We start from the raw sequence: 11620 nt of genomic DNA, 5'->3' as shown, positions 1-11620 counted from the left end.
AAATTGTATTTATAAAGTACCATCCATCAGGAAAAACGACCAATAGAAGAGGAAACGCCAGAGAGGAGGAGATAGAGAAATAGCGATATGAGATGATAGGAATTATTTTTTGTACATGCTATATATGATAGTAATCAGGCCTTGAATAGTAGTAGAACTCCCTCTCTCGTTGGCAGACTGCAGAAGCAAATCACCAATAACTACAAATACAACTAAATAATGACAAAATGATTCAGATAATCATAAGCACAATATACATATGCAAAGAAACTAGAACTAATTATAGAATCCACAAATGCCTACGATCACAATGAAACAATGAGAGTATCTTAGTCTAATTGGTAAGCAAATATATATATACATATATACATATATTATATACACACATGCATGTACACGACTTTATATACAACAAACATACATACCTAAATACTCTCAGTTGAATTAGTTTTAATAACGACAATTAAACACTCAACAAGCAAAATAAATTATGACCGATTTGGTCGTGTGGTTCTACTTATTAGAGGGAGGAAGTTTGGGACATGTTTGCGGGTCGGATCGGATCCAACATATGTATGTATACTCGTAGCAATTACTTGTTCAAATTGTAATTGTAAACTCTACATATGGCTTCCCTCCGCCAGAGGGCGCTGACCTTAAACGACAAAGGGTGTGTGCGAGCGAGAGAGATAGAATATCAGTCGGATCGTGTAGGGCGCTGCGTTGCCACTGCAAATTGATTTGTTCCTTTTGTCTATAAAAATAATCCGATCAGATCCAGATTTTCGGCCATCTGGTAGATATGGTCATTCTTTATGATTGTGCGTTTTTAGTTTTCTCGTATCTTTAATATTGTGGATGCCACAGATTTTCGTCCCTTGTGGGGTCGGAAAGGGGTGGGGTAAAATTTTGAAATACACTTGCAACAGTGACATATCACAGAAGTCTGGATACAAAATGTCGTTGCTCTTATAGTCTCTGAGCACTGAGCGCTCATAGGGACGGGCAGTCGGACAGACAGACAGGGCTCAATCGACTCGGCTATTTATGCGTATCAAGAATATATATACATAATTTATGGGGTCGGAAACGACCTTCCTTCTGCACGATACACATATCCGTTTTCTCCACAAATCTAATATACCCCTATACCCATTTTGAGTATCGGGTATAAAAATGTATGTGCCTTTTATAACATCATTGCACAAGTATAGAGCGGGCCTATCAAAATCCCTAATGAGTCGGATTGGGATGACTTGTAAGAGTTATACGGGGCATATCCTTTTTCTTAGCCTTGATTTCCTTCACCACCACCTGCTCTGGACAGAGCAAATGGTAACAAATTCAGTCGGGGAGAAGTTTATTTTAAAGGAGGCTATCTCCCTGGCATAAGTGATGTTGAATGTATCCACATTTAAGCTGACAAAATGTATTTTGCTTATATAAAAGCATAAAAAGCAACAGCTAAAGCATAAAAGCTGTCAGATCTGGGGCTAGTCACTTTGGTGGAACACCCACCAGTGGTTTTGCCACCACAGGCCTGGTACCTGTGATGGTCCCGGTGGTCCGGGACGTCTGTTTACTAGTGGGATCAGACGGGATAGGTAATGAGCCAATAGCTTATTTATAAGCCCTGAAAATTCAAACACTGCACCGGTGGGTTTTAAGCGGGATACCAATTATTAGGATCGTGTAATTTTGGAAAATACCTGGAAGGCGCTCTCAGATAAATTGGGGAATTTTGTATTTTGTATATTCATTTATCTATATGTATACGAGGTTTGCTATTTATATTTGGCAATACTAATGCTAATACGTAAAATCTGACAACGCCACAATAAACTCTGTAATTTTTTAGCACATATGTACATACAACGTTTTTATGTACAATTTTTTTTTGGAAATCCTTAAAAAGTTCGACCGTGGTGCTTCAAAAGTCGTTTATAAAATCGTGATAGGTGATGAATCATGGATATATGCGTATGACCCGGAAACTAAACAGCAATCGACCGTGTGGGTGTTCCAAGAAGAGCCAAATCCAACAGAAGTTGTTCGAGCACGAAGCACTTTGAAGCAAATGGTCGCCTGTTTCTTCGGGAGAATGGGTCATGTGGCCATTGTTCTGCTAGAGCAACGTAGGACTGTCAATTCTGAGTGGTAAACGGCCATTTTTTTGCCGGAGGTCTTCGGAGAAATTCGCAAAACCAGCTGCCGAACACGAATCATTCTCCATCATGACAAGGCGAGCTCTCTACTTCTTCTGAAGGAATGTCCAATTCATTTCCAATGATGGCCTGTTGAAATCTTGATGCAGCAAATATTTCTCCTTCTCTCTGACTAAATTTACCCCACCTCAATAAACATAAATTTAGAGTTAGAATCGGCAACGTCTCGAACAATTGAAAACAAATTGTTTAAAATGAAAATAATCCGAGCCAGAATTATTTGAGCATTTTAATCGGCAGTGATGGGAAGTCGTACTCTGTACAGTCTGGTGGGATCATGGGAGTCGAATTTAATTCTTCCCAAATTGGAATTGGAAAGTGCTATTCGAAAGCTAAATGCAAGTGCTCTCATCGAAATTCCAGGGGACAAATATCTAAAATATCTCATATTTAGCGGAGCTGTGAAAAAAGAAATTTTAATACTTAAAGGGCGAATATCGCAAGGCTCAGCGACATGTGCCAAAACACGACTCAGGAGCAACAGCAGCGGAGCCTCACCATTCGAAATTTAAATATTTACATTTTATGCATTTTTTGAAGGATGATTTCGGTGGAGAAACCGGCGGAAATATACAAGGTATATTTGACGAACTAACAAATCCAAACAACGACAAATCAACCGAAAAAAAGTAATGGACAATGAACTTATTGATACTTATTGGTTGAGGATTTAATGAAAGGAATTTGTTTGTTACGGAAGCTGTTTTGCGCTCAAATTCAATTTTTTCCATATTGGAATTGTATTGCATTCAGCAGTGCAGCGAAAAATATGTAAAAATACATACAATGTAAAGAAGAAACCAACCATTTTTTCCGGATTCGGAGTCAGTTTTTCTGTTCTGTTCTGCTCTTCAAACAATGTCGTACTATCCCATTCAGTACTTCGCGCCACAGCAGCAGCCGTGGCCCAACAGCTGACCCAACTGTAGCAGGTGGACTCACAGCTCATCCAGCACAGCTTACAGCGTACCATTGCGGCATGCAGAATGTTAACGATTTTCAGGGAGGCTTCCATAATGCAGGCGCCCTAGACCTAGGCGACCTAGGCAACAATCCGACTGCTCCGCCCAGCACCGCATCGAAGCCCCAAGAAGAGCAGACGCAGCTGACGCCCGGGATGTACTATGTGGCGAGTATCTTGGTCCCACAGAAGGGTAGGCGGCTCCACAGGGCCAGCAAACCGTGGGAGCGGGACAAGGACCTAGAGATGAGACGCGAACAGCAGCAACAGCAGCATAGCAACATACATAGGTCGGCATATGCGGCGGTACAGCAGCAGAAAGTGGTAAACATCACCAGGAGCAGCATCTGCCTCACCATGCGCACCACCACCTGACTAGCAGGAGGTGGCGAAGCAGCATCCTTATCTACTCCTTCTGTAAAGTCTTTCGAGAGAAAATTGTAAAGCTCTTTCCTGCGGAACCGCGGGAGTCGTCCAAGCGGATTCCTGTCCATTTGATATAGAAGAATGGATATAGAATATATAAGATGGATTCTCCACCGTTTACCTCAGGTTTCTCTCCCTCTCGCCCAAGAGCGACACCGGCGGGAATCGGAGCAACAGTCGGGGCTGCAAACCACCTTAGCGGGGGAGAAACCATAGTATTATTCTCTAGTCCATTTTTAGTATAAGAGTCGCACGAGTTGCTTCTCCTTAATCTTCTCCAAATCCATGTTCTTCTCGTATTTCATTGGATTGGCAAGTGGAACGGTTGCCTGGCCTATCAGACATCTATAATGACAATTACTTTTCATATCACTCAACTGCAGCTCACGGAGCGCAGGAGCGCAGGAGCTGGGCGTTGAGCCGCAACGCAACCATTGAGTCGACCCAGTTAGTGTTCCGTTTGAGCTACACGGTGTGGATTAGGGAGTGGATATGGCTTTCTCTAATTGTAGCGACGGCAACATGCCTGCCCTGTAGATTCCAAGAACAGGGAGTCGAGCTCGTCAGAAACCCAGACGATGACCGCCTTCATCAAAGATCCCAGCGGCTACTGTATTGAGATTTTCACTGCCTTCACCATTCGGCAGTAGAATGGAAACGAGACGTTAGTTTTATTAAATGTACATGTGGTACCGTTCCTTAACCAAACCTTTTAAAAGGAGAATTAGGGAATGTCCAACTGTCGCACTATTGTATTTCATTCAGAAACGAAACTGTTCGCTCACCTGCCACACAGCTGTCAGCGCAGGCATTTTGCTCCAGATAATTGGCTCCTGTGTCCTTGCGTATTGGTATTTTCACACGCTAATTATTATTTACAGCTACAACAGAACGGACAACAGAACCGCCGAACCTTTTGATAAGCAAATTTGTTACTTATTTGCAACAGTCTGCAGTCTGGCAGCTGGCGAGTGGGGGGCATTCACTATTAATAGTCAAATATTAGAGCGGAGCGCAGTATTTGCATAGCGTTTTTCAATTTAAGACCCATGCTTTCGGAACTTTTCGACCAGTTCTCGCCGAGAAGTTGTCCGGTAAAAGTGTCTCTTGTATCCAAGATGGAAATATCGCAGCCCAGCATTGGCATATTCTACATAAGCAAAATGCTGGCCCTGGCGCCATATGCGACGCGAAAGAACTCCAAGGGTCAGTATGAGATACGTCGCAGTTGGATATTCACGGTGTATTCGGCCTCCTTGACCGTCACATTGGGTGAGCAGGGTAAAACGGAGACTAAAGTTGTGGCTTATCTAAACTGATCTGAATTGTTTAGTTTTTCTGACCTACCGGGGACTACTGTTCGATGCCAATTCCAAAATACCCGTGCGGTAAGTACATGGCCCTGTCTCTAGTTCATTTTTACTTAATTATTTTCTGCACTGATCTGCATGAGCGTCCCACCTGTGTGTAACTCTTGCTTTACCTCACTTCATCTTTCTCTATCTAATCATCACCTTTGGCCACTTCGATTCAATTCCCACCTGATCTTGACTAATTAATACTCTAACCAACTGCAACTACAACTGCAACTGCAACCGAAACCGAAACCGAAACCCACAAAACAAATCAAAAGTGCATCTTTTAGAATGAAGTCGGCAACGTCAAAGGTGGTAACGGCCCTGGATGTGTCTGTTGTTGTGCTGGCCGTTGTATCGGGCGTTTACTGTGGTCTCTTCAGTCTGCGCGAAACCCTCAAACTAAATGCTCGTTTATATAGGGTAAGAGATCGAGAGATCCCCCTGATCCCCATTTCTTTAGACACGACTCCCTTCCACCCGCTTTTGTAGATCGACAACACTTTAAATGCCTGCAACTACTCCAGAAGGGACCGCTGGCGGGCCCTGGGAATGGCCAGTGTTTCTCTGGTGACTATATCGGTGCTCCTCGGTTTGGATGTGGGCTCATGGATGCGCAAAGCCGAGGAGATGAATATCGAAGAATCCGATACGGGTAGGTTGGGCCTTGATTACCTCGATTGATCTGTGCTCACATCCCTCATCCTCCCTATGCCATGTGTCCAGAGCTCAATGTGCACTGGTATATACCCTTCTATAGTCTCTACTTTATTCTCACCGGCCTGCACATCAACTTTGCCAACACCGCCTATGGCCTGGGAAGGCGGTTTAGACGCCTCAACCAGATGCTCAGCAGCAGCTTCCTGGGCGGTAAGTGGAGTACGTACTCGTATGATGGATCCCAGTACTCGATCTGTATTGTCCCCAGAGCCGAAGGAAGCCAGTGCCCTGAAGCTGCGCAAGATGAGCACAGTCAAGACAGTGAGCACGAATACAACGATGACACCTACCGCACTCCACTCGAATCTGACCAAACTAAGCAGCGAAATGCTGCCGAATGAATCCGCAGGTGACAAGAACGGAAGGAAAGAGTCCGTGGCTGTGGCCGTGGCCGTGCTCTAACTGCTCTTTCTTTTCCAGCCAAGAACAAGGGTCTGCTCATCCAGACCATGGCCGACAACCACGAATCGCTCACCAAGTGTGTGCTTCTCTTGTCCAAGTCTGTATCAAATTTCATCCGTTATGTGCTCACATTTCAGATACTCATCCTCACTGGTTATCTTTCGCAGCGCCTTCGGCATAGCCGTGCTCTTTATTCTTGTGTCCTGTCTGCTGCATTTGGTGGCCACCGCCTACTTTTTGTTTCTGGAGCTGCTCAGTACGCGAGACAACGGCTATCTGTGGGTGCAAGCGTTGTGGATATTATTGCACTCCTTTCGCCTGCTAATGGTGGTCGAGCCCTGCCACCTGGCTGCCCGCGAATCCCGGAAAACCATTCAAATTGTCTGCGCAATTGAGCGGAAGGTGCACGAGCCCATTCTGGCCGAGGCGGTGAAGAAGTTCTGGCAGCAGCTACTGGTGGTCGACTCAGATTTCTCAGCCTCTGGTCTGTGCCGCGTAAACCGCACCATTCTGACATCGGTAAGAACAAGGAGCAGAGCAAGTGCTTGCATCAAGAGCTCTGTATCCTCTTGATCTGTTACAGTTCGCCTCGGCCATAGCCACATATCTGGTCATACTCATACAGTTCCAGAAGACAAACGGCTGAGCACGGGAATAAGTAGATATAAAAATTTGCTTCTTTTATTAACACTATTCACTAAACGGAGTTGGTGGATATCTGAAACTGGTTAATGCGAAGTGTGCTAAGTTTAAATGTATCAAACCAAACAATAAAAAGCAAACGGTTTACTTCTTTCCGCAGCAGTATTCAAACAATTACTTCACGACCTGTCCGGGCACATTACGCACACACCATAGCCAATATCTCCTCCATAGGTTGCTTACTTCTAAAGGCAGCGCGGACAGAAGGGAGCAGCCTTAAAATCCCTTCTGGTACTGCTTGGTTTCCATTCGCTGCTGCAGCAACTCCAACTGACGCTTCGCCTCGCATTGAGGGAAGTTGTTCAGGTCGTAGTATTGCGGGGCCAGGCTGATCAGCCATTCAGCTATATGGAAAAAAGCAGAGATGAAGAAGGGCATGGTTAAAGCAATGAAGTATCTACTTACGCTTTACATCTGTGACCGTGCGTATGTAGTTCTTGGTGGTTAGCACAAACTCATTGTAGATGACCCAATCGGGCTTGTGGTCCAGACAGGTCGAGGGGTGCAGCTGCACATTCTGGTTATCCTTGATAGTCAGATAGTGACCGGTGCGCTCCAGGTGGGCCACCTGCATGAAGAAGCCCTGGACGAGGGCCTTGCGTATGTTCACATAGTAGTCCTTTGAGGTGAACTCCGTGCTGGTGCGCCTCAAGTTGAAGCGATCCATAATCCGGGCCAGCTGCTGGCGCACGTTGTCAGCGCTCTTCAGCGACCGGAAGTTTATGAAGTTTTCATAGCACCAGTTGGGGTCCTCACTGCCTGAAATTACCGTAGAGCCACAGATTGCCGTCAGGTTCACGGACTGAAGACGGTATTTAATGGCCTGTACTCACTCTGTTTGAAGGCATGGTAGACATTCAGCAACGTTAAATGATCCCCATCGATGTGTGCGAACCGCATCTTGGCCTCGTCGGCCGCCTTCTTGGCCTCATTGGGACGCACGAAACATTGTGGCACTTTGGTTGTTTGACACGTTCAAATTGGTTTTTGTTTTTGGTCGATTAAGCACATGTTTAAAGCATTGTTTCTTATACATATTAACAAATAGATTTTTTTTTTTTGCTTACTTTTTGTCAGCTACGCAATCTAGAGGCTTGATTCAAAGATTGATTGCATTTGTGAGTTGCAAGTACGTTTTGATTGGGCGAGAGAGAACCAACAAAAAGGAGGTTGGACAAGGCCCGCTCTCATCATTCCATTCGAATGATGGCCACGCGGGCAGAGGCATAGCAACGCACGTGCAACTTTGCTTTTCGTGTTGAATGCAAAGAACAAATAAATTGAAAAAACTTTTTTCTTTGCACTTTAGCTTAACAAAATATTTAGAACCGTCCACGTAGCGTACGAGTCGTCCGTTTAAGATCGAAAAGAACACCCCCTCAAGCTTGATGTATCTTTCAATTTCAATAGAGCAAAGGATCAGCCCACCCTTGAGGCTACGGCTAATCTTTGGGGCGAATCGCATTCCCCCTTAATACCTCCTGGATGCCTCTACTTAAGCGCGGAATTGGTTGATTTGGTTGCTAGTTTTTCTCACCCGACAGCATGGCCGTTATGGAAAGTATCTCGTTGGAGCAGTTGTGCTGGCAGCTGGCTATCAGCATCTTGGCGAGCTGCGGATCCAGGGGGAACTCGGACATGACTGCCCCCAAGTCTGTCAGGTTGCCATCGTCGTCCAGGGCGGCCAGATAGTTGAGCAGCTCCAGCGCTCGCATAAGGGTCTCCGGTGCAGGGGGATCCATAAAGTCAAAGTGCACCAAGTCGTCGATGCCTAGCTTTTTAAGCTGGAGAACCACAGTGCCTGATCGAAATAGATAACAGATAAATAAGGCAAAACAGAGACTATTCAAGAATTTCCTCCATTACCCAAATTGGACCTGAGAATCTCGGGATAGGTGTTGTCTTGCATCTCGTTCTTGAAGGCCTTCTCCGTGTAAAGTCGGAAGCACTTGCCGGGACGAGTACGACCGGCTCGACCAGCCCGCTGCTGGGCCGAAGCCTTGGAAATGGGCGAGACCAGTAAGCTCTCAACGCGGATGCGAGGATTGTAGACCTTCTGTTTCGCAAAGCCCGGGTCAATCACAAATACCACACCATCGATTGTCAGCGAGGTTTCCGCAATGTTGGTGGACACCACAACTTTGCGGCCAATGGCTCCGTTGGCATTCGGCGGGGGCGCCGCCTCGAAGATGCGCTGCTGCAGATTGGGCGGCAGCGTAGAGTACAGGGGAATGCACTTCAGCTCGCCAATCTCTGAGCCCAGGTTGTCGATTTCCCGTTTGATGCGCTTGCAGGCCTCCTCAATCTCCTCCTGACCCGTGAGGAACATGAGAATGTCACCTGAGGGACAAAGGGCAGTCAGAATCTGAAGATTTGCATTGCAGTTCTGATTTTCACTTACCCTCAATCTCCTCGCACATATGTATCTGGATGACTGTGCGAATGGCTGCCTCCAAGTAGTCCCTCTCCGGCTCCGGCGTATAGAATATCTCCACGGGATGCGTGCGACCGGGCACGTTCATTAGAGGAGCGTTGTCGAAGTACTGCTGGAACTTGCCAGCATCGAGAGTGGCCGACATGACAATCAGCTTAAGATCATTGCGCTGTCGGATGACCTCCTTGAGCACGCCCATCAGGATGTCAGTTGCGAGGGTGCGCTCGTGAGCCTCGTCGAGCAGGATCACCTGGTACTGCTCCAGCATGGGGTCGGACATAGCCTCGCGGAGCAGCATACCGTCCGTCATGTACTTCAGCAGGGTCTTGGCCGAAGAGCAGTCCTCAAAACGAATGGAGTAGCCAACCTCCTCGCCCAGATTCACATCCATTTCCTCGGACACGCGCTGGGCCACAGACATAGCGGCCACACGACGGGGCTGCGTACACGAGACACCCTTTCTTCCTTTGGACACGGCAAAGTCCACACACCATTGTGGTATCTGGGTGGTCTTGCCCGAGCCTGTCTCGCCCACCAGCACAATGCACTGGTGCTGGCTCAGCAGGCGCATGAAGTCCGCCTGGTACTCAAATACCGGCAACGCGATTCGCTTCTTGTACAGGTTCTGGAAACGCTGCGAGTAAGTCTTCCCAGTCAGGGCATTCGTCGTAGGTGGCTGCTTGCTGGGCACAAATCCGCCCAGGATCTGTGCAACAGTGCCGGCAGCCGCTGCCACCGACGATGCCGATGCCGATGCCGAAGTGGACGACGCATCCGCAACCCTGCTATTTTCCCCAGAATTAACATACTTAGGCGAGCCAAACAGTGATGGATTGATTGGTGTACTCACTTCTTGGACTTGCTAACGTATGTCTCACCGACTTCAATGCGGCGCTTTGACATTTTTTACGTGGATTTGTTTAATTTTTAATGCGAAAAACGTTTTCTTACCACCACGCGTATACCGTCCAACCCTCAGAAATATACCAAAATATACGGTCTCATTTTCAAAATATACCGTAAATATACTGATGAGTGCAAGTTCTATTATTCATATTCCTCGATTTCGATATTCCTTGGAATATTACTAGCTATCTAGATCTCTTAGCCCTGCCCACATTATTCTATCAAATTAATTAGTCTATTTTCTACTTGAATGGCTTATTTAAAATACTTGACTTTGATGGTTTTTGCTTCAACTTTGGTTCCAACAACAATATAGCGTCTCGTATGGTGAAAGCACTAACCATACAGTATATACACTAACGAAGATGCAGAGTTAGAACTTTCGATAGAAGCAACAGATTTAAGTATCCAAGCCGCATTTAATGAGAATGCATTAAGATATTATGCTGGGTATTTATTGCATAAGCTGCTGAAAAAGTATGACTGCAATAAATGCTCTGAACTTTTAAAATCGTCCGATGAGGTCCGATGTTCTTCCGAGTATTTAATACTCAATAAAAATTTTGGCTATGTCAGCAGTAGTTTGAAACTTAAAGCTCCTTCTGAAGATTTTTTTACATTAGTTAAAATTTATTTTGATATATTTAATCGGCATTTCGAGACAAAGTCTCACAAATTCAATTTAAAAAGAAGCATAGTCCAAAAATGTATAATTTTAACGTCAAAAATAGATAAATATGCAGACTGGTTTAAATTTTCCGATCCGTGCTTTGTACACCGAAATCATCTGCTCAATCAGTTTGTATTGATTTTGATTAGAAAAAATTGTAAATGGTTAACAGATAGGATGATAGGGAATCAAAATGCAAAATCATACGAGAAGAAGCTCAAAATTTTGCGGCAGTAGGATTTTTTATTTCATTTTATAAAATATGTATGTATAAGTTTATTATATTTTGCTTATTTTTTATTTTCATTTATATGTATGTACATATATCTAACAGATTTAATTTTAGGCGGGGAACATGGATGTGACTTAATTACTTAAAAGTCTTGAAATTAAGTCATATCAAGTCGACTCAAAGGTCAGATTAATTTTTGACCCCATTTAATATATAATGGCCTCCTCGTGGTGTTCCCTGGGTACCGATCTTCAATCGGGAGCCAATTTGAGCGGCGACTTTCTTAAGGCATATCCTCTATTTATAGAAAGAAATATATATATTTATGCATATTTATTTAAGTATATATATATATTTTCTTATATTGTATATTACATCATTGTTTTAGTTATAATAAACAAAAAAGTCGAGAACCGACGACTTTGCATAATTTGTATAATTTATAATCAACCTGCTTAAGATAAGGAAATAAATGTGCAATTATATTATTATATATAGTCGAGAATAAATAATCAACCTGTTTAAAATAAGGAAATAAATGTGTAATTATATTATTGTAATATTTTATATTTTGTGGTATAAATCAA

The 11620-nt window shown here is 44.4% G+C and overlaps 2 protein-coding genes across 4 annotated transcripts; one reads left to right on the top strand and one right to left on the bottom strand.

Moving 5' to 3' along the window:
* Positions 1–4481: 4481 nt before the first annotated feature.
* Positions 4482–6785, top strand: Gr43a (Gustatory receptor 43a). Its single transcript, XM_033377941.1, has 9 exons — positions 4482–4884; positions 4946–5000; positions 5246–5390; positions 5460–5622; positions 5694–5837; positions 5896–6036; positions 6108–6186; positions 6257–6608; positions 6673–6785. The coding sequence occupies exons 1-9, from the start codon at positions 4662–4664 to the stop codon at positions 6733–6735; spliced, it is 1365 nt and encodes a 454-aa protein (XP_033233832.1). The 5' UTR covers positions 4482–4661; the 3' UTR covers positions 6736–6785.
* Positions 6749–10218, bottom strand: Dhx15 (DEAH-box helicase 15). 3 transcript variants are annotated; one of them, XM_015183632.2, is made up of 7 exons: positions 10076–10217; positions 9193–10010; positions 8658–9131; positions 8329–8592; positions 7625–7747; positions 7197–7550; positions 6749–7135 (listed from the first exon to the last, which is right to left on the bottom strand). In XM_015183632.2, the coding sequence occupies exons 1-7, from the start codon at positions 10126–10128 to the stop codon at positions 7008–7010; spliced, it is 2214 nt and encodes a 737-aa protein (XP_015039118.2). In that variant the 5' UTR covers positions 10129–10217; the 3' UTR covers positions 6749–7007. The 3 variants fall into 3 exon arrangements, with proteins under 3 accessions (XP_015039118.2, XP_001360210.2, XP_015039119.2); XM_001360173.4 differs by having other exon boundaries at positions 9193–10007; positions 10076–10216; XM_015183633.2 differs by lacking the exons at positions 6749–7135; positions 7197–7550; positions 7625–7747 and adding an exon at positions 7851–7884 and having other exon boundaries at positions 10076–10218.
* Between the last annotated feature and the right edge of the window lie 1402 nt (positions 10219–11620).

Source organism: Drosophila pseudoobscura, chromosome 3, assembly GCF_009870125.1.
Source record: "Drosophila pseudoobscura strain MV-25-SWS-2005 chromosome 3, UCI_Dpse_MV25, whole genome shotgun sequence".
NCBI classification, from domain to species: Eukaryota; Metazoa; Arthropoda; class Insecta; order Diptera; family Drosophilidae; genus Drosophila; species Drosophila pseudoobscura.
This window is presented reverse-complemented; position numbering and strand designations above follow the sequence as displayed.